This window comes from Brachycentrus maculatus, unplaced genomic scaffold, assembly GCF_059751285.1.
Source record: "Brachycentrus maculatus isolate JH-2025_06_01 unplaced genomic scaffold, ASM5975128v1 h1tg000459l, whole genome shotgun sequence".
Classification (NCBI taxonomy): domain Eukaryota; kingdom Metazoa; phylum Arthropoda; class Insecta; order Trichoptera; family Brachycentridae; genus Brachycentrus; species Brachycentrus maculatus.
Window position 1 is genome coordinate 1,602,442 of NW_028281206.1, and position 26,978 is coordinate 1,629,419.

Consider the following 26,978-nt stretch of genomic DNA (forward strand, 5'->3'; position numbering starts at 1 on the left):
AATAATAATGAAAATGTACAATTTATTTACTTCATGGAGAGTTTTTTTTTATGAATGGCATGTTATAAATTGTTTGGAATATTTTTGAATCTCATTAAAGAATAAGAAGTTTTTTTTTATTTATTGTTTCAGCATTTTTTTCCTTTTGTTTTCAAATTCCGCCCCTTGACTAACCCCCTCCCCCTAACTTTTCCCTTTCCTTATTTATAGAGCAATTTTATATTTTAGTTATTATACAGACCTGAATGATGGAAGTTTAACTTCTGAAACATGTAGTCTTTAATAAAACCTAAGGTGTTAAAAACAAGTTTTCTTTAATCATTGTAAGAAGTTTTTCATTACATTTTTATCAAATTTCACCGACAAATATAAAAATAAGTAATATTGTGAATGTTTTCAAAACAGACATTTTTTTATTTATTTTTGAAATGCATTCGCCCCATTTTTAGTTACTTAATTAATAAATTAATAGTTTTTTTGTGCTTGTAACATTCGATTTTCCTTCGGAAAAATTTCTATTATGTACTGTAGTTTTGTCTGCGCATCTGTGGAATCTAAAATCACAAATGATTCACTTGTGGTGTTTTGTATTGCTATTATTATTTGATAACTGATTTAATAAGCTAGTTTTCGAATGAAAATAGTAAATCTGTAGTTTCAAACAGGCTGTTTGTTTGCTTGGAAACCTTTGTGTTAAGTTTCACATCAAATACTTGACAGGTAAGACCATTGTCATATTTTGTAACGTGTTCAATTTATTTATTCGGAAATTCAAATCGACTAACCCTATAAGGAATGTAACTGTATTTCAAATGACAGTATATTTATACATATTTAATTCTTTACACGAAAAGTTCCAGGTCTGTGTCATACTTAATTTTAGTTCTAGAGTTTCTATGTAGGTTGGTTTCTATTGTACAAATGGATTAATTGCTTTGACAACCATCGATTTACGTATTTGCGAATATTTTTTAGTGACTTAATACGTACAGTACCAAGGATTTAATGTCAACGATATTTACCGTTTGCCTGATAAGTTTTAATGAGGATTTTATTTGTAAAAAAGGCGGGTTTTTTATTATTATTTTTGATTATGAAATAATGCATTATTGCAATGCGTCAATTAACTAAATTTTCCAGTTTTTATGATTTTTTAAATGTTTTTAATTAATCAATTAAGAGAATTTTTAACTACAGTAAGTCCCCTACTGACGTGATTAATTCTTTTCAAAGATTTTCGTGTAAGTCGAAAAACAAGTATTTGCGATTTTTTTTGTTATATGGTATGTAGTAGAGTTGTCGCACGTTAAGAATGCCAAACTCTTAACATTCTTAACTGGCGACAACTCTACAAAATCCCTTCCTTGTCTCAACTTGGAAACTACAGACATCGCTCACTCCTTTCAACAACGTCAAATATCAAAAACTTGATTTTTCAGGAGATCGTTTTTAAAGTTAAAAAATATAATAAAATGTATTCAAAATAAATATCAAGCCACTTATTGAACTTTTTACTGTGCAACAGATCTTTTTAGGTAAAACCTGAATGTTTTTTCTCCATCTGAAAAATATTTAGTATATTTAAAAAAAAGATTAAACAATACCTTTTCTTCAAAATGCAAAAACAACACTTTCTGCCCTGTAGCGGTTAAATATTAAGCTTAAAATGTACCGCTTTTGCTGGGATATAGTACATTTTCTTGGCATTCCGAAAACATGCACAACTTAAAATTGACGATTTTTTATATATGATGTTGTTGAAGGAGTGAGCGACATGGTCACTATACAAACAGACTTGCAGCCAATCGAAACGCGTGATTTTACTTCTACATTTACATACTTGCATATAGCACAAATGATTTCTTAAGTGTTAATTTGGCATTCTTATGTGGCAACCAGTATAATATGCGCTAATTTCAAATTATATAGTACATATCGCTCACTCCTTTCAAGAACGTCATAAATAAAAAATCGTCAATTTTCAGTTGTGCATGTTTTCGGAATGCCCAGAAACTGTACTATATCCCAGCAAAAGAGGCATATTTTTAACTTATTATTTACCCGCTACAGGGCAGAAAGAGTTGTTTTTGTATTTTGAAGAAAAGGTACTGTTTAATTATTTTTTTAAATATATTAATTATTTTTCAAATGGAGAAAAAACCTTCAGGTTTTCCCTAAAAAGATCTGTTGCACAGTGAAAAGTTCAATAAGTGGCTTGATATTTATTTTTAATACATTGTATTTTATTTTTAAACTTTAAAAACGTTCTCCTCAAAAATCAAGTTTTTTAATTAATGATGTTCTTGAAAGGAGTGAGCGATATGTGAAAACGGAATAGATCATTGAAACACGTGTGACAATAGATTTTTAGAAATAGTGGTATATACCGAGTAAAACTTAAAACAAAAATTTGTTTCGCAGAATGTCACCACCAACAGAAATGTTGGAGGCGATGGAACCGAATAATCTAGAAGCGCCGAAAACCGATCCGGCGACGACCGAAGAAGAGGACGCCGAACCCGCCGGAATGCCCCCGGCCAAGAAGAAGCGGAGGAACAAGCGAGTGGTCAAGAGGGACCCGATGCCGGCCATCGTCAGGCTCTACCGTTTCCTATACACTGGCAACGAGGACGGGCTCTACGTGGCGGGGGTGTGGAATCCGGCCAGATATTACGACGCTGAAAAGGTCACCTGCGTTGCGGAGATGGCGGCTGACTTAGATCAAGTTAAACAGTTGATCGAAGCTATCAAATTTGTGAAGGTAAAATAGAACTTCTTCTTCTTCCTGTGCCACTTCTAACGAAGATCAGCGATCATCATGGCTATCTTGAATTTTCATATTATTTTTTGACATCTCATCAAAGATGAAGAAGAATATGTCTATAAGTCTGGACATTTACGGGGCTGACGACCGTCATAGGCTGGTTTAAGTGATCGCTTCTAATACCAACCACATTCGCTTGATAAATTCGTTACCATTTTTACCATTTTGTTACAGTTTGGGCATATTAATCGAATGAGTGAAGAAAAAAAATAATTTTTTTAAAAAATATATATGCTTCTTATCATGACAAGTTTTCCTCAGTCTTTCTCTGCTTCTGTAACTAACCACATTCGCTTGATACATTTTTTTATACTTCTTTTCTACATTTCTTTATACTGATACTATCCCCTTTCCCTCATTTGATTCACACGCCCATCTCAACTCACCTTTCTTAATTTTATCGATAATGCTTATCTTACCCTTAAAAAATATATTAAAAATAAAACAGCTACTGCTATTCCCAGGGCAAGAGTTGTCGCGTGGAGCCGTGCCTATTCGCTCTCGCCCTGGCCATCAAGTCGGCCCAGTCTGATGCGACCAAAACCCTTCTGTATTCCGAGGCGACCGGCCTTCTCTCAAACAGCGACGACTTCTTCCTCCTCATACACCACTTGGCCAAACTGAAGACAGGTAAATCTCATCAAAACTGTACATATACACCAAGCGCGGTCCGTCCGTACATGCTATGGATGTTCCGCATCCCTTGCATTTTAGAGTAAAAAGATTTAAACTTCTATCCTGAAACAGCAATACTGCAATTTAAATATTTTGATATTTCTACAGCGACCATATTTTTTTACAAAAACAGCGCTGTCATACAAAATCATATAAATATTATTATCATAAAACAACATCCATATATCTTCCCGTCTCAGCGTACGCGCAACGAGCGACACGATACAAAGATCGCGGGCGAGTCTAAATACACATACATTCTCAAATACTGTGAAACGCGTAAAAAGCACGTAAACAAGCAATACTGGATGCGATTTGTAATCCGCGTGCAAAACGCGTCAGAACTTGAGTTCTTTCCGCGCATGCGCACTGAGACCCGCAAGCCAACATCACTATCAACTGTACAATATTAATGACAGCATCCAACATACAAAAAACGTCTTTAATACCAATATGTATAATGAACAGAATCACATACTTTATTGGATTGTTCTTAGTGCGCGCGTTGCTTTGACAGTCTGCTGCTTTTAAGCTTGAATACTGAAGTCAAATTTTTATTGAATATTATCAACCTGCGATTTACTTTATAATTTAAATAAATAAAAATGAATTGATCATGTTTTGTATCTGTAATTATTGATTTATGGATTTATGGAGATGGCGTCTAGATGTGCATATTTGATATCTAGTACGTAGTAAGTAGGAGTATAAACATTTGATGTCCAGCATCCGTTCTACAAAATGTCACAGACCGCCACTGATATACACCTCTGCTTCTTCTCCGTCTTCGGTCAAGATATTGAATCCATTGTATCTTTTCTTTACCCGTAATAGAGTGTCGATGTATAATGGTTGAGTGGGAATGCGATGACTGACCATTCTCTGTAAATGTCTTTGCACTATTCCGTGTCAGTGTGCTGTGCTGGTCGGGGTTATGGGCATATGTGTACCGGCCAATGTCGGGTCGGAATCGGATCTGGCTGACTAATTGATCTAAATACTAATCCCTTTCACTGCCTACACCGTGGTACTTCTAGAAAATTTGGTGACGGATTTACAAACTTGTATTTATTTAGATTGGCAGTGACAGGTATATTGAAAACTTTTAAATGTAAATTCACAGTAAAATCGGGATACAATTTTATATTGTTTCACATTTTCAATAAATTTCGCAACTTAGTTCAACAAAAAAAAATTGCTTTGCAAGAGCAGCATAAAGACTGTCAGGAAGCCTAGACGCTTCTGTATCAGATCTGGGCATGCGGTGGGACAGCTTTTAATGTATCTATTGTTTTTAGGGATCAACCTTATTCATTTATTATGAACTGTATTGAAAGCTGTCCCACCGCATGCCCAGTTCTGATGCAGAAGCATCTAGGCTTCCTGACAGATCTGCTCTTACTAAGCAATTTTTTTTTTAACTAAGTTGCGAAATTTATTGAAAATGTGAAACAATATAAAATTGTATCCCGATTTTACTGTGAATTTATTATGAACATACACATTCACTATAATTCACATTCATATAAGATATATGAACTGAATATGCTATAAATCCTTGTACATAACAGGCAAGGAGAATTTTGTAAGGCAACAAATGAACACAAAAAAATGGATCTGGATAATATTTTATGGCTTATATGCACCATTGGGTATGGATAAAGGTTTGAAGTGAAGAATTACACAAAGTGAACGATGAATTACGAGGAGAGTGATGTAATGTATTATTATAAAAAGCTAAAAGTTGTGTTGAAATGAACAGGAACCGGTGCGGGCTGGAGACGCCTGGTTTCCTCCTGGTACAAGTCCGTCCCTCCCCCCCGACTGGCCCTGATGGTTGGCCACTCCAAGGGAGCTCACGGCTGGACCCACAGAGACGTGCTGAGGCTGGCGCACGGCGTCAAGCTACCCGACTCCTTCATACGTGAGTTAACTGATAATTGCAGCAATTAGACTAAAACGTCCACCTCCGTAGTGTAATGGTCAGCACGCTCGGCTCCCGTTCTGGAGGTCCCGGGTTCGATTCCCAGGGGGGGTCAAATAAATGCCTGATCACCTTTCCTTCATGTGTAAACGATCAAGATAACTCTGCGTTTATATGTCGTAGTGCCCTATGCACCATTGAGGTACGGATAAGGATTTTATTTTATTATTAGACTATGAGATAAAAAGACTTCCCATACAATGTATCTTTCCTATAGAATCGCTTTGTCTGTGAGACTGTAATAAATCATATCGCTCACTCCTTTCAAGAACATCATATATAAAAAAAACTTGATTTTTCAGGAGAATGTTTTTAAAATTTCAAAATATAATACAATTTATTAAAAATAAATATCAAGCCACTTATTGAACTTTTTACTGTGCAAAAGATCTTTTTAGGTAATACTTGAAGGTTTTTTCAAGTATTACCTAAAAAATATTTTGTATATTTAAAAAATAATTAAACCTTTTCTTCAAAATGCAAAAACAACATTTTCTGCCCTGTAGCGGGTAAATATTGAGTTGAAAATATGCCTCTTCATCAATCATGGGTAGAATGGTGAATGTTGCACGTGTGTAAAGAGATCACTTAACCCAGACTGCCATCCTATTTTATTTTAATCTTAATTATTTGAAATGTTTCATTTGATTCCAGCCTTGAAAACCATTCTCTCTTTTGCGAGCGTCGGACTGGAGGCGACCGAAGAGAAGTACGGCAAAGAGGAGATGGCCTCCGAGGTGCTGGGAACCTTGCGCACCTGTCGGGAATTGAAGACCTGCACCGACATTGACCGATTGCAGACCATAGTCAAAGACAACGCCTTCGTTACGCAGAAGACTCTGGCCGACTGCGTTCTTGCGGGGAAATTAAACGCCTCTGTAAGTTTATTGCCTTTTTCTACCTCATGAATTTCATGGAGCGATGGAAGATTAGTTTTTCATCAGTTAGTATTCCATTGTTTATTCTTACCAAGTGTAGATGCATATATAGCAGGACCTCTATAATCTGACCACCTCTGTAATCCGAACGCCCACTCACCCTGGAAAAATGGAACATCCAAAACAGAAATCTGTCCTACCACAACATTGGGTCAGTTGCTTACCAAAGTAAAGTACATATCATTAACCCATTGGCTTACCGGCCGCCATTGGCGGCTAATATTTTACATTCGCATATCAGCCGCAGCTTAAATCACACCTCCATCCGTGGTACTTTATATTATAAAGATACTTGAGTGTGATATCTACAAATCAATAAAGAAAGCTTTTTGTAATGCATTGTTTCTTATAATTTTTATACAAAATTATTGACGACATTTGACCAAAGATGTCTCTGTAAGTATAGAATTATCCTTTTGATTGAAATACCAACTAAAATCAGTTCAAATCAAAGCTTTACATCCCAGGTCTAATGTTTTATCGAGTTATTTTTTCAAGTTTTCTTGTCAACTTATCACATTTCTGATCTAGATACTTGATATCTATTTATGATTTGTCGGGCTTATTTACACCACAAAAATCAATCTGTTTAGTGCGTGCTATCTTTTTCTACATTAAAAAATTATTTCTATTTTTGTTCTCATTTTATCAAGTGCTAAATATTAGCGCGTCATTGTTTGACAAACCCTGTCACCTCCCCTCCGGGCCGGGCTTCTTTTTTACTTTCGGGGATACATTCGATTAGTATTTTTGTAAACACATTTTGAAAAAAAAAACTGATATCGCTCACTCCTTTCAACAACATCAAATATCAAAAAACTTGATTTTTCAGGAGATCGTTTTTAATGTTTAAAAATATAATCAAATGTATTAAAAATAAATATCAAGCCACTTATTGAACTTTTTACTGTGCAACAGATCTTTTTAGCTAACACCTGAATGTTTTTTCTCCATTTGAAAAATATTTAGTATATTTAAAAAAATAATTAAACAATACGTTTTCTTCAAAATGCAAAAATAACACTTTCTGTAGCGGATAAATATTATGTTAAACACGCTTTTCTCGGAATATAGTACATTTTCTATGCATTCCGAAAATATGCATAACTGAAAATTGTCAATTTTTGATATATATGACGTTGTTGAAAGGAGTTAGCGATATGCGGATGGGTTAAATAAATCTACCCCAACAAAAATATTTGATTTCTTGGATTTCTTGAAGTTGAATAAATACATTTAAAGCTTACGCGATCATTGAAAATTATTACCTCGACTATTTGCAGGTGTGGAACACCCTGCTGGAGAGGCTCCCCATCGAAGAGGTGCTCCCCGCCGTGCAGAGGCTGCACAACGGGCTGCTGATCAGCGGGCACGCGGCCAGCCTGCCCGAGGGCAGCTGCCTGGCGGAGGCCGTGAGGTCCTTCGGCTCCCGGAACGGGGACGCGAGCGACGCGCTGGTGCGGGTGCTGAACGCTGCCCCCGCGGCACCACCGCTGCTCGCGTACATTGTCCTGTGCGACTACGAAGCCGGATGCAAGTGAGAATTTTACTTTTTGACTTGAGTCATGTTTAACCCTTTCAGGACAACTGGTTACTGCTGCTAACTACAAATTTAAAATAAATTGTCCAAGTGTCTACAGGTTTCTAGCTAAAACCATAGTGCAATATGTCGCTCACTCCTTTCAAGAACGTCATAAATCAAAATACTTGATTTTTCAGTAGAACGTTTTTAAAGTTTAAAAATATAATATAATGTAGGTAAAACCTGAAGGTTTTTTCACCATTTGAAAAATATTTAGTTTATTTAAAAACATAATTAAACAATACCTTTTCTTCAAAATGCAAAAACAACACTTTCTGCCCTGTAGCGGGTAAATATTAAGTTAAAAATATGCCTGTTTTGCTGGGATATAGCATATTTTCTGGGCATTCCGAAAACATGCACAACTGAAAATTGACAATTTTTGATTTATACTTGAAAGGAGTGAGCGATGTGTTGCCTATGTAACAGAATTTTTTTTTATTTTTATATATACGGTACTATTGTACCATTTACATAAATAAGAATAAAAGAACACATTAACTGCGACACATCATTTCATCAAGCTGTTTTAAACTACTTACATGTCATAAATGTTATATAAAGAATAAAGACCACTTCTCGTGAGGGTTCCTTATGAACTAACACGGTTCCGGTGTCGGATAGGTCCTGACCCAGGCTCCTGCAACATGCCATGTCATACAAATAGAAAAAAAGATTTTTATTATTTTTATTTTTTATTTTTTATTGGAAAACCAACAGAATATTTCGACAAAAATAACATAATATGATAAAATACAAAAAAAATAACAAAACCAATTATAGGTTTCCACCTAAGTAATCTAAAAATAAAAACAAATTAAATAAACTGTCATAAAAGTATAACTATATAGAACATTTCTTTATCAACTGGTCTAATAGACATCAACAATATTTCTTGTAAACGTATCAAAAGATACATTATTGATCTCTATTTCATTAAGCATTTCATTGCACATATCGTAGTCGTACAGGAGAAAGTGACCAACTGACAAAACGTAAAATGTTCAGGAGGGCCATTTAACCGTTTTTACACTTTTGTCATCAATTAAAAACAAAGAAATAATGTATTCACGATTGTGATTATTTTTGTGTCAAAAGAGATATTTGCTAATATTGAAATGAGTAATTAATATTTTTGAAAATTTTTATCCTAAAGTTTTTAAAATTACTTAAAGCAGTTGGTCACTTTTTCCAGTAAAAAAATTATTTTATTTTTATTTATTTTTCCATTTTATTTTATTAATTTATATAAAGAAAAGACTTTTTTTTGGAATATAAATTAGCTGGTTACGTAACATTTTTTTTTAAATTAACATAATTTTTTAAAAATTAAATATACAAAAAGTAAAGAAGTATTATTCTGACTCAGATTCAGAAATGTATCCTAAAGTTTGATTCTGGTGCTCTGTCTTCTTTAATATTGAGATAAAGTGATCTGTGCCCCCCATACTATTCCCGTGGAATTGCACCAGTATCACCAGCAAATCTTTCTTCTTTTTCTTAGTTCTTCTTTGTATAAATAATTTAATGGAGGAAAAATTACTGAAAATTCTCACCCAAATACTTACAGGATTTTAAAATCTTCATTATACAAAAACTAATACATACTTTTTCCTGGTATAGTGTACTCAAGCTCAAGCAAGTTTAAAATCGCTCTGGGATTTTTTCAGGGCAGTATTAAGCTAGTAAGATGTCAAATAGTTAATAATCACGTTTTTGTAAAAACTGCAGTTGGTCACTTTCTCCTGTATGACTACGATATCGCAGGCTCGATTTAAAAATGAATTTTTGTTGGACTTGGTGTGTATTTTGGAATAATCTCTCTCAAATGACGTATTCTTTATTAGGTAGGGTGCTTTCACTTACATTATTGTGTAATTTTTCAGACGTATAAACACAGTAAAGGTTCCTCACTTGACCAAAGCTAAGGAGGACAAGATGGCGCTGTGCCTCAACTCTCGTGTTACCGAGCGCAACCAGAAGAAATGGGAACAAGTCAAGCGAAAAGGTAGGTAAGGTTAGGTTAGATAACTATTGGATTGGTTATGTAAACCTCGATTTACACCGATTCACAATTATATAATTTTTTGATATCTCATCAAAGATGAAGAAGAAAAAAGTAATATGAAAATAATTCCTGTAATTGGAGATAATCCAGATTTTGTGAACAAGTATTTGGACACACTCAAAATGTTGTAAATAGATTCACAATTAGGCCGGTTGGCGCCAGTTGTGGATTTCCCAATCAAGAATCAGAAGGAATTAGATCGATCTTAATCAGAAAATTTTGAAAAAAGAAGATGAGAAAGAGAATGAAAATTATGGGAAAACCCTAAAAATGGCCCATCTAACTCGTATTCTTTCTTTATGGAACAGTTAACAGATGAGCTCTGTGTGATCGACAGGGATTTCAATTCAAGTGCAAACGTTAATACATTTCGGATGGGTGTTTTATACTCCTAGAAGGCCGCTGACGACCATTCACCGACTGTTCTTAGCGGAATTTCGAGATGCCGGACTGACCTGGGAGGAAGCCAATGGTATGGCTCGTGACAAAGTGGCTTGGAGATGAATCGTGTTGGCCATATGCTCCACCTAGGGAGCGATCATGGAAAAAGAAGAAGAAAGTTTTATACGCCTGCGGACCGCTGGCGACGGGATTTGATGATTATGTACATATAATTAAAACCTTAACAAAGAGATTGGTACATAATATGCATATAAAAACATTAAATATGTAATTCCTTCTTTTCTTCCTTTGAAATGAGGCCGGCGCAGAAGGTAAAAATACCCTTCCCGTCCTTTGTGTGTTAAAAGAAGCGTCACAGCTACTGTTTGCCCTTATGCTATGATTCTGCAAGAAATGAAGCCATAATCAAAGCAAAGAACTCCACCGACAAGACACACAAGGTGGCTTGGTGGGTCTCTGCAAAAAAAATTTTTTGCAGAGACTTTTTCAGAGAGACAGAAAATTTTTTCTCTGCAAAAATAATAATTTAAAAAAAAAATTAAATTGGATGCTTTATTCAGAAGTGTGAGAATTCAATTGAAACATTTATGTTCAAAATGCGCTATTTCTAGCACAATAAGGGTAAAAAATAATAAACGGATGGCAGCAATAAAATTTTTCATAAGTATTAATAATTTTAAAAATATTTATTTTTTTAAGGTGAATTTATGGCACCGAATCCGCAAGTGACAGCCGCCCTGAAGGCGTTGCTGTTGAGAAGCCTGACACCCAAACCCGCGGAAGAACGCATCAGGGGGAGATACCTCATCACCATGGATATGAGACCGCACATGTTTAAAGGTAACCGACATATTCAATAATTAATGCTAAAACTAATTTCTTTATTTTATAACCAATCAATGGGTAATAAACTTACCCCAATAGAAAGATATTCAGATCATTGTTCCGCAAAGTGTTTGCGGCGGCACACTGGTGTGCCGTGGCGATTAGTTGGTGTGCTGCGGAAAAAACGTCTAGTTTTGTGAAAATAACACAATTGCTCCAAATTTTGATTACCTATGCTCAGTCAAGTAGGCTCACATTTCGCATTAAATACAATATGTTAAATATGTTACCATAATATGGTAAATATGCACCTCCGATATTTCTCAATTTGGTAGGTGTACCTTGAATAGAAAAAGTTTGAAGAACACTGATGTAGATGATATATAATACATGGTACAGAGAGACAAGGCATTGCCGGCAAGTTAGTTACATCTGTCGAGGAGTTAGAGGATAATATGTTTTTTGTTTAGCTGTCTGCTGTAGAAACACATCTACCGAGCTGTCTTTTGATACTTGGTGATATTCTCTGAGCATGTTTGGTCTAGGGGAAAAGAAGCCAGTATTAGTTCTATAACATCCTACAGCAAAGCTTCTTCGCAGACACCTATTCTCAAAGCTAAGTACACGGCTGCTCTGGGTCCTCGTAAGGTGCCATGTTTCACAGCCGTATAAGAGAACAGGAGCAATGCAGGCATTGTATAGGCGGCATTTGATCTTCCCCGAGTATAAATCCGATCTCCGGACAGCCTTTGTACTTTTAAATGCGGACCCTGCGAGTCCTAACCTATACTAAGTATATGGACTTGAAAATAATGCATATCTTCCAACATAACTAAATTTTGTATTTGAATTTCTATTTCTGTATCAAGTTTTTTTTATTTATAGATTTCCAACGCTGCCGATGGAAGGGAGACGTCATCCTAACTGATGAGCTGGTGGAGGCCCTCAAGATTAAGGTTGTGGACAGAAATGTGTGCTTCTGGAATAATCACACCAGTCCGGGAAATGCAGGTGACGGGAAAACAACATGCCTTATATATTTACAATATTCACACGTCGTGGCGTAGTTGGGTAGACGCTCAGCTGCAAAACTGGCGGGTTCTAAATAAGTGCAAAATAAATTCAACAAAGATTTATTTTCATTTGTTTTGGGTGTTTGTGATGTATTTTTCACATTTATCTTCTCTATTTACTAACCTACCTGCAGATAAGCCTCTGAAAGCCCTGCAAATATCCAGACTTCCATAGCCTTCTTCATCTATGTTGAAATGTCCAAATGTAAAAAAAAAAGTAGAGAAACCCAGATTTGTGAACAGGGATTTGGATACATGGAAAAATTTGCAAATGAAATCATCATTTGAGTACATATTTAAAATAGAAAAAATTTAAATTAAATAAACTGATTTTTTAAATCACATTTTCATATGGTGTACGGAGTGCGTGGAAGTTTTTGGTATCGTAAGGGAAGGGTAATTAACTATAACCTAACTATGAGTATTTCAATGTTTTAGAATTAGTGCATAAACCCTGATGATAACAAGGTTATTGATGAAACCGGTTGGAAAAAGTGTACCAATAAAAGTTGATTAAAACAAAGTTGTTTTGTTTTATAAAATTTAAAATTGAGTTTTATCTTATTCCTTACTTTTTGTCTATGTCAAATAAGCAGTGTTGTCAACCGTTTGTCTTTCATGGCATCATAGTGTTATATTTTGACTATAAGCGAAGGTCTAAGAAATCATATTATTTTTTGACATATCGCTCACTCCTTTCAAGAACGTCATAAATAAAAAATCGTCAATTTTTAGTTATGCGTGTTTTCTGAATGTCCAGAAAATGTACTACATCCCAGCAAAAGTGGCATATTTTTAACTTAATATTTACCCGCTACAGGGCAGAAAGTGTTGTTTTTGTATTTTGAATAAAATGTACTGTTTAATTTTTTTTTTAAATATGTATACTAAATATTTTTCAAATGGAGAAATACCTTCAAGTTTTACCTTAAAAGATCTGTTGCACAGTAAAAAATTTAATAAGTGGCTCGATGTTTATTTTTAATACATTGTATGTATTATATTTTTAAAATTTAAAAATGTTCTCCTGAAAAATCAAGTTTTTTGATTTATGACGTTCTTGAAAGGAGTGAGCGATATCATCAAAGATTAAAAAGAATATGGAAGTCTGGGCATTTACGGGGCTGACGACCGTCATAGGCTGGTTTAAGTGATCACTTTACACACGTGTAACATTCACCAATTCTACCCATTATTGACAACCACACTACTCAAATTCTTGGAAGTTCTATATATATGAACCAATTTAGAAACCTTGTTCTTGAATCACTAGAACTTCACTAGAGACATCTATTGGTGAGATGTAAAGAAGCTTTTCATTAAGCAGAAACTCTTATATTAGTATGTGAGGTCCGAATTGTGGATTATAATCACACACATGAGAAACGCCAGAAAATACCATTTTCATTTTTATTATTAAGCTTATAATTTGACCAGATAATTTATTTGATTATCTCTCATTAATCTCAATAAATTATCTAAGAAATCTGTTATTATTTTGTTGGATAGCCGTGCTCCTGGCGCTGTACTTCTGTTCCCACGTGGCCGACGTGACGGTGGCCGTCTTCACGGATGAAGGCATCGAGTGCGTCTCTCTAGAAAAGGAGGACAGCACTCTGCTCAGCGCTCCGGAGGCCTTGCTCAAGATGAAGGTCAGTTGAATGAGATCTTTTTTTTTAAGTGATCACTTTACACACGTGTAACATAACTAACTAACCATCACGCCGCAGGGGTAGGCAGAGAGAATCGAACGCCACACGACTCTGTCTTTGCAAACATTCTTCGCCTTTTCTACATTCATGCATCTAATTATACATACCCGATGATTATTACGACTCCTGATCCGGCTGCTTTCAAGTATTTGACATACCTAATTGTGCCAAGTTTTACACACGTGTAACATTCAACCCATTATTGACAACCACACTACTCAAATTCTTGGAAATTCTATATGTATGAACCAATTCAGAAACATTGTTATTGAATCACTAGAACTTCACTAGAGACATCTATTGGTGAGATGAAAAGAAGCTTTTTATCGAGCAGAAAATTTTATATCAGTATGTGAGGACCGAATCCTGGATTATAATCACATACATGAGAAACGCTAGAAAATATCATTTTCATTTTTATTATTTAAGCTTATAATTCTAGTGAAGTTCTAGTGATTTAATAACAATGTTTCTGAATTGGTTCTTTTTTTTATTTTACAAAAAATATGGTTCGACAACATAGCTGCTGTGGGGAGTAGAAACTGGCTACAAACAGCAACAGACTAAAGGGAATGGAAAGATATGATAGAAGCTTATTTCCAGCAAGAAGAAACAGTAATATAACTCTCGCTTTTAGAAATAAAATCAACGTCGGTTCGGAATCGGATCTAGCTGACTAATTGGACTAACAAAATACTAATCCCTGTTACTGCCTACACCGGGGCACTTCTAGAAAATTTGGTGGTGGATTTACAAACTTGTATTTATTTTGATTGGCAGTGACAGGGATATTGAAAGCTTTTAAATGTAAATTCACAGTAAAACTGGGATACAATTTTGTTTCACATTTTATACAAAGTTAGTTTTTAAAAAAAATATTTGCAAGAGAAGGTCTGTCAGGAAGCCTAGATGCTTCTGTATCAGATCTGGGAATGCGGTGGGACAGCTTGCAATATTTAAAAATAAAATAAAACAATACTGTTCGTCTCTGTTCTTGTAGGCCGTGTCCCTTGGAGTCCCGTCGCTGTCGGCCCCGCTGGAGTGGGCGGCCGCTCAGGGGGAGCGCTTCGACCTGTTCGTGAATATCGTCAGGACGGTGGCCGTGACCACGCGGCTTCCCAAGCACAAGAGGGAGGAGGGGGCCAACCCGCACCCCGCACTCTGCGAATACCAGGAGAAGCTCAACCCTCAAGCCGGGTATGTTGACCTTTCCTTCTAGGTGATATGTATTTACTACAACTCGACTCCAAAAATGAGAATCTTCTTCTTCTTTCTGTGCCACTTCTAACGAAGATCGGCGATCATCATGGCTATCTTCAATTTTGATGCTGCAGCTCGGAACAGAGATTTGGTGCTTCTGCCAAACCATTGTCGTAGGTTTTTCAGCCATGATGTCCTTCGGCGTCCTTGAGTTCTTCACCCTTCAATCTTTCCTTGTATGATTAGGTGGAGAAGATGATATTTTTCATTTCTCATGACGTGTCCGAAGTACATCAGCTTTCTCTGATTGATGGTTGGTAGGAGTTCCTTATTGGTATTCATAAAATGAGAATATCAATGTAAAGTATAATAGATACGGGCTCAGAATTTGTGTGTTCCTCCGTAATATAATTACTTATTATATAAAAGTCTTCTTCTTCTGCTTGATGTAGGCCTTGTGACCTGTTTTTAATCATGCGATGTCGATTCCCAGCTGTTGATCCATCTCTTTGTTGGTCTGCCTGGGAGTCGTCTACCTCGGGGTTAGCCCTACAGTGCAATGTGGGGGAGGCTGTATTGTTCCATTCTCCTCACATACCATTGTCTCCTTCGTTGCCTTCCCCACCTAATGACATCTTCGATCTCGCATATTTCCCTTATCCTGACGTTCCTTATTCTGTCTCGTAGACTCTTCCCAGATATGTTTCTTAGAGTCCTTCATTTCTGACACTCTAAGCGTGTTTTTGTGCCTACGGTGTCCCCCTTCTTTCGATCCCATACATAAAAGTATTGTAATATATATAGTTATATTGTAATGTATAATATATAATAATCACTCTCTGAAGTGGCTGTTGCAACAAGACTCTCGGTGATACAGGGTTGGGCTAGGGAAATTCCCAGCAGGTACCTACCCTCGTACAGCAATCCCATCTTGACAGCTGCCAACATGAAGTTCTTTACAAAATCTCTGCGGAGGTCATCAATTACCACCTGAATTTTATTTTAGTTCGCTTAAACTCTGTTTTCTATTTTTTTAGATTGGTCAACATATCTCTTGGTCGTTTGTCCAACCTGAGAACGGATAACAACAAGAAGCGGATCATGGACATCTTTGGCTTTGACCAGCACATACCCGACCTGATACACGCGTTTGCGGGCGACGCGCATGACAAGTTATAATAGACGCTCTTCAAATGTTATTTCCGCAAGACGGAACACTGAACAGCCCTCACGAAACGGCGCTAGACGCATTCAAACGACTCTCTGATCACCGTAGATATAGCCAACGCTCACTGCAACCGTTTGGTCCATATAATGTTTCCAATTATTGTCAAGTTGTACCAGAAAAAATCAAATAAAACCCAATTTCTGGAGCAGTTGAGGAAGAAAAATAATCCACGGTATGAAAAAAGCATTTTATTAAGAGGAAATTAATCTATAAGAATATATTTTTAACTCTTGAATAGGTTATTTTTTTCTTAAGATATCAAATAATTTAATATACATGATCACTGACAGCCCTCGAATAAGATCACAGTACCTACTTGTGAAGAAAAAAAATGGCAACTATTTTCTTCCCTTCAAAATGTGTGCTGAAAGAAAAAATTGTTCTTTCCATAGATAAAGTTGGTTTCTTTCTTTGGCCGCCATCTTGAATTCAGTTTGAGGCCTTTAGTATAAGGCAGTGTTGGTAACACTAAATTTTATGAGACAAAAAATATCACTGCCTTATTTTATGTATCATAGTGGAAAAAATACAAGTCTTTATAATGCACATAGTCAAAATAAGACCACTATTTTTTATATTTATAATATTTTGAATAATCAATTTTTGGTTGCTAAGAAAAGGATTTCTTTCTTTTTGCCCTTTGATATTTTAGTTTTTAAAATATAAAAATACTTTTAAATAAAATAATTATAATGGTTTTGTATCTAATACTACAAAGCACCAAATCATATGCGCTGTTGTTATTAGGAATTTGTGAGGGAACTTTTTTTGATTCAGTAATGACATCAACGATCAAGATAACACTGCGTCAACACAATGCAGTGCCCTATGCACCATTAGGTGCAGATAAGGGTTAAAAGAAGAAGAATGACATCAAACTTTAGGACAGCACAATTTGATCATATTTAAAATGTAGATAGTTTAATCCTTTATGTCTCTCTTAATTCTTTACATATTTCAATAAGAATAGTACTGATTTTCTTGTGATCTTTTAAAAATAATAATCTGTTTGCTAATAAAATAAATATTCTGTTGAACTCATGTGAATGTCATGTAAGGCCCCTCACGTATGTTGTCTAGCAGTCGCAGGTTTACAATAGGAATGCACTCCTTTCAAGAACGTCATAAATAAAAAATTGTCAATTTTCAGTTGTGCATGTTTTCAGAATGCCCAGAAAATGTTCTATATCCCAGCAAAAGAGGCATATTTTTAATTCAATATTTACCCGCTACAGGGCAGAAAGTGTTGTTTTTGCATTTTGAAGAAAAGGTATTATTTAATTATTTTTTTAAAAATACTAAATATTTTTCAAATGGAGAAAAAACCTTCAGGTTTTACCTAAAAAGATCTGCTGCGCAGTTAAAAGTTCAATAAGTGGCTTGATACTTATTTTTAATACATTGTTTTATATTCTTGAACCTTAAAAACGTTCTCCTGAAAAATCAAGTATTTTGATTTATGACGTTCTTGAAAGGAGTGAGCGATATGTGCATAACTCCCAGCTCATTCATAGAACCATTCGTTTTGGGACTCATCATGAGATATTTACATCTCCAGAATTGCCGACAGGTGTTCACACGCGTGACAATCATTTGTCACGTGTACAATGTCTAAGTGTTCCAGTATAGTAGTAAAATATACTACAACCTACCAAAACTGTTTCTACAGAAATATGTCTGTACTAGGCAGCAAAATGTTTCTAAGTCAAACATGAATCTTTGTAATAGATTTATATTATCCACTGACACTTCGTGATGGAATTCCATTTTGATATATTATTAGATTAGAACCAATATTTTTAGCTTTTCCACTTTATTTTTATTTGACCAGCGACCGGGTTTCGTCGTTACCGACATCATCAGACTGGTCTGATGATGTCGGTAACGACGAAACCCGGTCGCTGGTCAAATAAAAATAAAGTGGAAAAGCTAAAAATATTGGTTTTAATCTAATAATATATGAATCTTTGTTTTTTTTTTCAAATTCTGCGTTAATATAAGAGAAAAATCAATAATTTTAATCATATCAAAAAACTGATGAGTTGTAGACTGGAGTCAAATGGACTAAGATTCGATTCCCGCTCTATTATAACTTGATTCCTATTTTCGAATATGAATATCAAGTATTCAAATATTTGTATATATCGTTAGAATACAATTTTTTTAGAGTTGTTAAAAGATTTGTCCAACTTTGGTTTTTAGAGTAAACAAAAAGGACTAATTATTCAACACTCTCCTTATCATTCAATATTTTGGGTAAATATGTATCTTGTTTTGAGAAAAAACATCTAGTTTTTTGGTTTCCTTATTCAACATACATCGGGTATCAGATACGCATTTTATTTTAACTGTAACATTGTGATCTAACTCTATTCTAATATTTTTATACATAATGAGAGGTATTTTTATGCTTAGCATTTAGCACATAATATATAATAATGATAATTTTAAAAGGCGCTCAGTGCTGGCGTTGACGAAAAATACATATTTACAAATGAAAAAATTAAAAAAAAAGAATATCAGTCAGTAAGTAGGAACTTAAGAAAAATAATTTTAATTAGGTTGGTAGTTTTTGTTTGTATTCCAATTAACCGTACTGGCATCTTCAAATTGTTATCTTTGTTATTTTTACATAGTAAAATATTTAAAAAAAAAAAAAATTTAAATGAGGAACTTTATCCCATCGATTGCATAAAATTGTTATCAAATCTATTGAGATATGTTAATATATAGTTTTTTTTTTCTTATTTAAAAAAAAATTCAATGATAGGGGTCTTTAAGGGTGATTTACAAATTACTGTGAGTGAAAAATAATTGTTTTAAAATTAATTTTAAACTTTTTAAAGAAAATAAGTTTAAAATTAGAAGAAGTTTTTAAACAATTATGAGATTAAATATATCTATGTATCATTATGTATTGGATTACAGTGTAAAATGGCCATCTTTAAAGTCCATTAATTTGACTAAGCAAATAATAAGTATGTATTTTTTTGAGTTTAAAAAAAATTAAATATAGTGGAACCTCTCCTAACGAGCACATCTCAAAGCTAGTAATTTTCATTATGAGCAAAAGAAATTTGAAAAAGTTTCTCCTTTAATGGGCGACATTTCGCATAACGGGTTACAGAGAAAGTCCCTTTATACGACATTCACTTGTTAGCCGGGACTTCCGTACTAATTTAAACAAAAAATGTTTTTTTTTTTTTTTTTTTTATTGACATTCGTTTGATAAGGCCCTAACAAGGCGAAACAATTGTCACAGTATAAATTTTTCATGTGTTTTTGTTAATAAAATACAACTTAGTAGACTCAAAAAAAATCCGTGTTTGATTTAAAATTAAAACAAATTAAAATAGAGTTCTACAGATTAAATGCCAAATCAATAAATAAAAAAAAATTAAAATGTTTCGCTTAACCAGTAAGATTCTGGAACAAATTATGCTTGCTATGAGAGGTTCCACTGTATTAAATCAGAAGTCCAAAAGTAATATAGAATATATAAAACATATTTCAAAAATATTTTCATAGTAAAAAAAGGCACTTTAAGGTGCCTTTTTTTTGTATACCTAAAAATATAACATCTACATCTTTCCATATATCGGCGACCCGGCCCGGTGAATATAACCTTTATGAGCTCTTATATTAAGGTACATAATTGTTAATGCATATTGATTAGTCTAAAATAATACCTAGCGTATTTTTAAGTGGAAATTTTCTCTCTTGATAAATGACAAATGCTTATATTTTTCGTGTTTTTGTTAATAAAACATTTTGAAAAAATATGGCTGAAGTGTACATTTCCAATGTGATGTCCAATTAAACTTGAAAAACCATAAAAAAAAACTGGCCTACTATTTAGGCGATGAAACGGGCAAATATTTTTTTATCAAATACATTTTATCAAAACCAAATAAGCTTCGCATATTAACATATTAAAGTACATGATAATACTTTATTTTATATAGGCTATGCTAATATAGTAATAACTATTGTTAAAAAAATAACTATGTTTTAAGTCATTATGTTATGTTGTTTATGTATAAGCGTACTTTAGGGCGAGATGTGTAATGTGGAGGCTGTTTAGCTAAAAAAAACTTGTATAATCCTTCTACAATCACGGTGTTCCTACTTGGGTACATCAGTATTTATCACTCCGATACCACCCCTCCTAGCTAAAAGTTACCAAATCCAACCAAATATTCTTTTATTTATTGTTTCGGCATTAACTTTGTGGTAAGACATGTTACAATGATTAAGGAAACACTTGTGTTTTTTTGTTGTTTCGGCATTGACTTTGTGGTAAGACATGTTACAATGATTAACCGGATCCACGCGGCTCGCATAACCGTATGTGTTTTAATAAAACATGCCCCATACGCGGCTGACATAACCGTATGTGTTTTTACTTTGCTCCAAGTTTCGAACCTCAGTTCAACTTGAAGGGATTTTTTCATGGTGTGGAACTTTGGATAAAATAATATGTCAATCCTTGGCCTTATGACATCTGTTGAAATATCTGACTAATAATTTGTAACATCACAAAGATAAATAAAGAACAGATCCCTGATTTTTCTTGCGGTCGGTAATTAGTCCGGCCATAATCATGCCCTATATCTGTCTCTCTCTCGACGCTACGCATCGCCAGTGGGTAAGAGTGACACACGATGCGTGCTTTGATTTATTTATGTTACGATCTTATTTGTTTATATTACGATATATTTCAAGAATTATGTGACACAAATGTATTATAGAGTACCAAAAAGGCAGAATGAATCCCATTGAACGTTTTTTTTTAGGAAAATAAATAGTTTCTTAACTAAATACATGATAAAAGTAATCATTTTAAAATCAGCGAAATACCGCCGCGTATGGGCGTCTCTCAGGAACCAAGTTGACGCGGTTAAAAGGTTAAGGACACATGTTTTTTTTTTTTTTAGTGGTATAAAAACAAGTGTTTCCTTAATCATTGTAAAAATATTCTTCACTTACGCCATTGAATAACAGTCAAATTCAAATTTCTGTATTTTGAAAACGATTTAAATCTTTACGTAAAAAAAAATTACCACTCGAGTAAGTGGTAGAAAACAATTGTTTTATTTATAATTTAATACGTTGACTGTCAACTACGAGATAACTCGTAGATTGCGTTCATTGCTAGGACGCCGACTAGGAGTTATCTCGTACTGTGTTTACTTGCCATATTCGTGCAGCTTTGATTAAATTCCTAGTATATCAGTGCTAATATGGATAGATGGCACGTGGGAAGAGAACAAAAAATCAATGCTGGCTTACATGAACAGAAAATTTATTAATAAATGAACAGAAAATATAATTAGTATATAACCACTCACCGAGATTTTTACGTCTACCGGTTTCGAGACGTACCCGTCTCTTCGTCAGGACAATCACAGCATGCAAACAATACTACCCTTCACCACCATAGCACCATTTACACACTCAAAACTACACAAAATTGTAAAAAAATAAATAAGTAAAAATGACTAACCACAAAGTAAATGCTTTAAATATTAATAATATTGAGAATAGAAAATATAATTTAAAAAAAATATTAAAAATCAAGAAGTAAAAGAAAATTTGAATGAATCAGTTTTTAAGGCCGGAATTCTGTAAATTGCCGTGGCAGTCAACGTGTTAATCACGTCTTATCACAAAGTGAATGCCGAAACAATAAGTAACTTTATTGAAAATATCTCCATTTAATGGGCCATTTTACCATCAGAAAGGATGAATAAGAGAGAAAAAGAAAAATCGGTTATTTTTTGCGTGTTTAAACTATGACCAAATTGGAGACCTCTGATTTACGCATCTCGCCGCTAATTTTAGGTAGTGATGAAACGATTTGTACTTTTGCATGCTGTTCAGTTTACAATTCTTAGGATATATTTTAGCTTAAGCAACAGCTATTTCCTCATGAAGGTATCACATATGCAGTGCCACACCTTTAATTGTCAGTCTCTATTCCGTTCTATCAGTTTAATATATATATATATATATATATTTTTTTTTTCATAGATTTCTGCATATACAGTGAAACCTCTATCTATCGTTTTTCAAGGGATCTATCGAAATAAACTATGAATGCGGGAAAACAATTTGTATGACATACTCGAGTGTACTTTTTTGCAAATTTGCACAAAAATAGTGATTTCAGAAAAAAATACAAAAAAACGGAAATGGGTATCATGCGAATTGACAATAAAACCAATTAATAAGTATTTAAAATGGTTAATTTAAAAAAAAAAAGACAATTGATTACTGTTTTAAATTTTTATAGTCAAAAATATCAAATTTGTAGCGTAATTCAAACGATGAATGCGATAAAATGATGATAGAGAAACGATCAATGCGATCTATTTTTGTATGAAATGAATCCGGGGTAGAAGAAATAAACGACACATCCGGGAAAAATGAGTATTCGAGGAACGATGGATATAGGTTTCACTGTATTTGGAGATATCAATAAAATGTATCTATCTTGATATGAATAACTCCAAAGTGGAGACGATCCAACATTTTGCAACAAAAATGATATAAAATTTGAAAGTGTCCAAATATTTTAGGCACACTCAAAATATTTCAAACGTAGAAGTCAATATGAACAAACTTCAATACTATTGTAGATATGCAACTGTAATCGTTTTGTCACTGGAAATAAGCAAGTTCTTATATTGTGATGCCATTTGAATGATCAAATTCAAAGTGATTTATTTATTTGATGTTCTTTACTCATATTAAAAATTATTGTTTTGCTCTACCCATATCATATTTATATTCAGTTAAAAAGTCTTGATGTTTTAATGACAACACTGATCCTTTCTTAATATATAATTGTTTGTTTTTAATGATGTTAGATCTGAAATAAGCGATATTTTTACTTTACGTTTTATTTAAACTTGTAATGGGGCAATTGATTCGATTTCTTGTTGCATGTTCATTCTATCTTTTGCGCATAGGCTTTTCAATATGATCTTTTTTTATTAATTTTATATAAAAAGGGAGATACCAGAATTGATGTATATTTTTTGATGAAAAAACTAATGAATATGATTAAGCTCCATCATAAATACAGGACAGGCGCCGTGGCGTAGTTGGGTTGACGCTCGACTGCGAAACTGGCATTTTTGATGTATTTTTCGCATTTACCTTCCCTATCCTTACTATCCTACCTGCAGACAAGCCTCTAAAAATAGATGCTTTCCGGGTTATTCCTATAAAAAAAAAGTAGGTACCTATCTTTCGAGGTCCTACTTTGAAAGATGTACCATAAGAGATACTGACAGTTCTATAATTAGGTATCTTTGCAACCTCTTGATATAAAAATAGCTATCATTGGTATAAAAATCAGCACCCTAGCTATCATTGGTATAAAAATCAGCACCCTAATTAATTTATTTTGTAAAAATATTAACCTTTCCGGGAGTACAATAATTGATGTCCGACTTTCTCTCATCCATACTCCCGGAAAGGTTAAATCTATATTGTTATTATATTTCCATAATTCTGCCATCAATTAATATGGCCACAAATGATGAACGCAATGTTATCTATTGGAGATTTATTGATTGGTAATTCCTCAAGCAAATAGCAGTGTACAACGTACACAAGCTAGTACAATTACGGGTATGCAAGCCCGAGTCCCTACCCATTATTGCTAATCTCCTTTTCTTCTTCTTTAGCCTTCTGTCCTTCACTACTGAATATAGACCTCTTCCGTATCCTACCATTTTTTTCAGTCTGTTCAGACTGTCTTCTAGCAGTCAATTTCTACCCCCCACAGCGGCTATGTCATCAGACCATCTTTTATTAAGTCTTCCAATACCTTTTTTATTCTCCCAAGGTCTCCATCTCAGAATTTTAGGGGGTCCTTTCTTGCAACATGTCCCATCCGCTACTTGAGTCTCTTCTGTTATAGTACCTACTATTTGTTATGGATTCCTTAAATAGAAATAACATACTTCTACCTGAGCTTCTTCACTTACGTCATCTGCACCTGCTCCTTTATCCTAGAATCTGGAGCGCAGGGCTGATCACGCTGCCTTCATTTAATTAATGATCGAGTTTATATGCACTACTTGGCTGCATTTAGTAGTCAGAGGAAGAAATTATTACAAATGGTAAATTGAGATTTTTTTGCAGTTTTGTTTTGTTTTCTTAATCAAGACCCCATTACCTTATTTTGTTGTAAGAATCATAATGTATTATGTGAATTATTTTCATTAAATACATCTTAACGAAAAGTTGTTTCATTATTTTCATGTCATAAATTATTGAAGAAACCTTGCCCTTAATGTTCACCCCTACATTCCTCATTGCAGAATTGAGAAACTAATATATGTACCTTAAAGCTGAACGTATGGAAGGTAATCAAATAATAAAAAAGACTTAATTTTTACTTTATTTAATTTTAAAAATATATAAAATAGCTACTGAACAATCCACCCCGATAGTATAAATCCACTGTTCCCCTGCATCATGACGTCAGGATGAGTTCTCTCTGGCAACACCTAAAGCAAATATAAAAGAGTTTATAAAAATTGAACAACAATGTGAGTAAATCCACTCACAAGTACGCATAGGCTATGAAACTTATAAAATTGAAGTCTGAGTAGGGACATGATAAACGGTGTTGCATAAGCCGTAGCTAGATTTCAGAGTCACTTGGACGTTAGGTAATTCAAAAAAAAAACCCTGACTTAGACCTCGGCCCCATGCCACGTCTAGTTGTCACTAATGCCATCAGGTGTCCACAAAAGACGTCCAACAGACTCTTATCATATGTACTGGGGGCAAGTGTTGCATTCAGCATGGAGGCAAATATCAAAATTGACTAATTATTGGCAACAAACAGCAATATTCATATAAATCATTTGAACTTTTTATAATATTTTAACCAGTAAGAAAAAAATCTTAGTATACCTGATAGCTTCTCATCCAGGAACTAGTCAACTTCAGTCCTGTGACATTGTTCAGCTTTCTCATTGCGATGTAACATTCCTGCAATGGTTCCTGATAATTATTATACACTACAAATGGCCTGCTGTACTTAACAAATGGCAACAATTCTTTGAATAAACTCATAGGGTGCTCTTTGGAAACAATAACGAGGGAGTCTACTTTATTTCTAAGTGAAACGCACGCTCTCTCATTCTCCAATTCCCATTTCGGCTGTCTTTTCACAACACCATTGTCATCATTTTCCATGTCGTTATTGTCCTTACATTCATCATTGTCTTCAATTTTCATTACCTTATTGCTGACTTCACTTTCATCGCCTGACAATTTTCTTTTTCTACTTTCAAAATCAGTGTCAACTGAATTATTTTTTTCTGCGGTAACATTTTCCACAGTTTTTTCTATGGTTTGATTTTGTTCAGCATCTTTTTGAGTTCCGTTTTGGTAGAAATGTCTCAAAACAGAATACAGATTAACAGAAATGCACCGATCTAGTTGTTCTTGCTTAAAATTCATTCCGAGGAGTGCCTGTTTTTGGGCACAATTTCCAGGATGCATATGTATTAAAATCCCTTCAGATTGTGCTCCGATAGAATTCGAAATAGCTGCAGACATTAATCCATTACTTCCGGAATCATACAGCAAATGATTTCCAATACTGCTTGTATTTGCGTATGACAAAATTTGAGATAGTGTATCACATCGGATCCCCAATATTTTGCCAGGATCCTGTCTGTACATGATATCGGCGATAAGCCTTATGGACGGTTTTCTAATCTGAACAAACTCGAAATATTTTTTTTCCTTCTTTTTTAAATATTTATCTTGAGAGAACTCCGTTTTAGCATGGAAAGTATTTGAGTTTGATATAAGTGTGCTGACGATGTCTGTTGAACTTAAAGATTTATCCCTGAGTGCCATTATTTCTTCGGTTGTAAGTTTTTGAGAGCGGCCGTCATCAGTTATATTTCTGTTATCTGTTCCTGACTCTGAAATATTCAAGTTATCTTTCAAACTAAGGGTTGAGCAGTCGGTTTTTTCTAAACTGCATAATCTGTTCTTTCCCTTGCCTTTTGGAATCATCTTAAATGTAGTAAAAAAGTTGCAGTTCTCAATATTCGCCAATTCAATTTGTTCTTTGCCAAGACTCGCGCACGACGAAGAATTGCCAAATTTGTGTAGTTTCGTGTATTCTTGTCGCTGAATAATTATATATTTTCCAGGAGTTATGATGTCTGGATCGGAATCCATTTTACAACTTGAAAAATCACGGTTAACGTTTTAATAAATACTATCAAAGCAAACCACTTAATTTCTAACCCCACTTTTAGAAACTTCAAACTCCGAAAAGCATGGTAAACAAAATGAATGTCAAATTTCTAAATGTTTAGCGTTGCGATTCATTGAATTTTCCATAGATCGATTATGTGCGACATATCGATATTTTATAAATATTTGTATTTGAACAAAAGTAAGAAAAATACCTCATTTCCT

At 34.2% G+C, this 26,978-nt stretch overlaps 2 protein-coding genes across 2 annotated transcripts; one reads left to right on the forward strand and one right to left on the reverse strand.

Moving 5' to 3' along the window:
• The first annotated feature begins 501 nt into the window (after positions 1-501).
• On the forward strand, positions 502-16,809 carry LOC148302371 (RNA-binding protein RO60-like). The gene is made up of 12 exons (XM_088271729.1): positions 502-720; positions 2,422-2,761; positions 3,289-3,454; positions 5,262-5,423; positions 6,138-6,361; positions 7,705-7,958; positions 9,890-10,011; positions 11,173-11,313; positions 12,184-12,309; positions 13,881-14,023; positions 15,084-15,280; positions 16,321-16,809. Exons 2-12 carry the CDS (start codon positions 2,423-2,425, stop codon positions 16,460-16,462), a joined length of 2,016 nt encoding a protein of 671 aa, XP_088127855.1. The 5' UTR covers positions 502-720; position 2,422; the 3' UTR covers positions 16,463-16,809.
• An 8,080-nt stretch (positions 16,810-24,889) lies between these two features.
• On the reverse strand, positions 24,890-26,852 carry Trmt6 (tRNA methyltransferase 6 non-catalytic subunit). Its single transcript, XM_088271737.1, has 2 exons — positions 25,449-26,852; positions 24,890-25,036 (listed from the first exon to the last, which is right to left on the reverse strand). Exons 1-2 carry the CDS (start codon positions 26,733-26,735, stop codon positions 24,956-24,958), a joined length of 1,368 nt encoding a protein of 455 aa, XP_088127863.1. The 5' UTR covers positions 26,736-26,852; the 3' UTR covers positions 24,890-24,955.
• Positions 26,853-26,978: the final 126 nt, after the last annotated feature.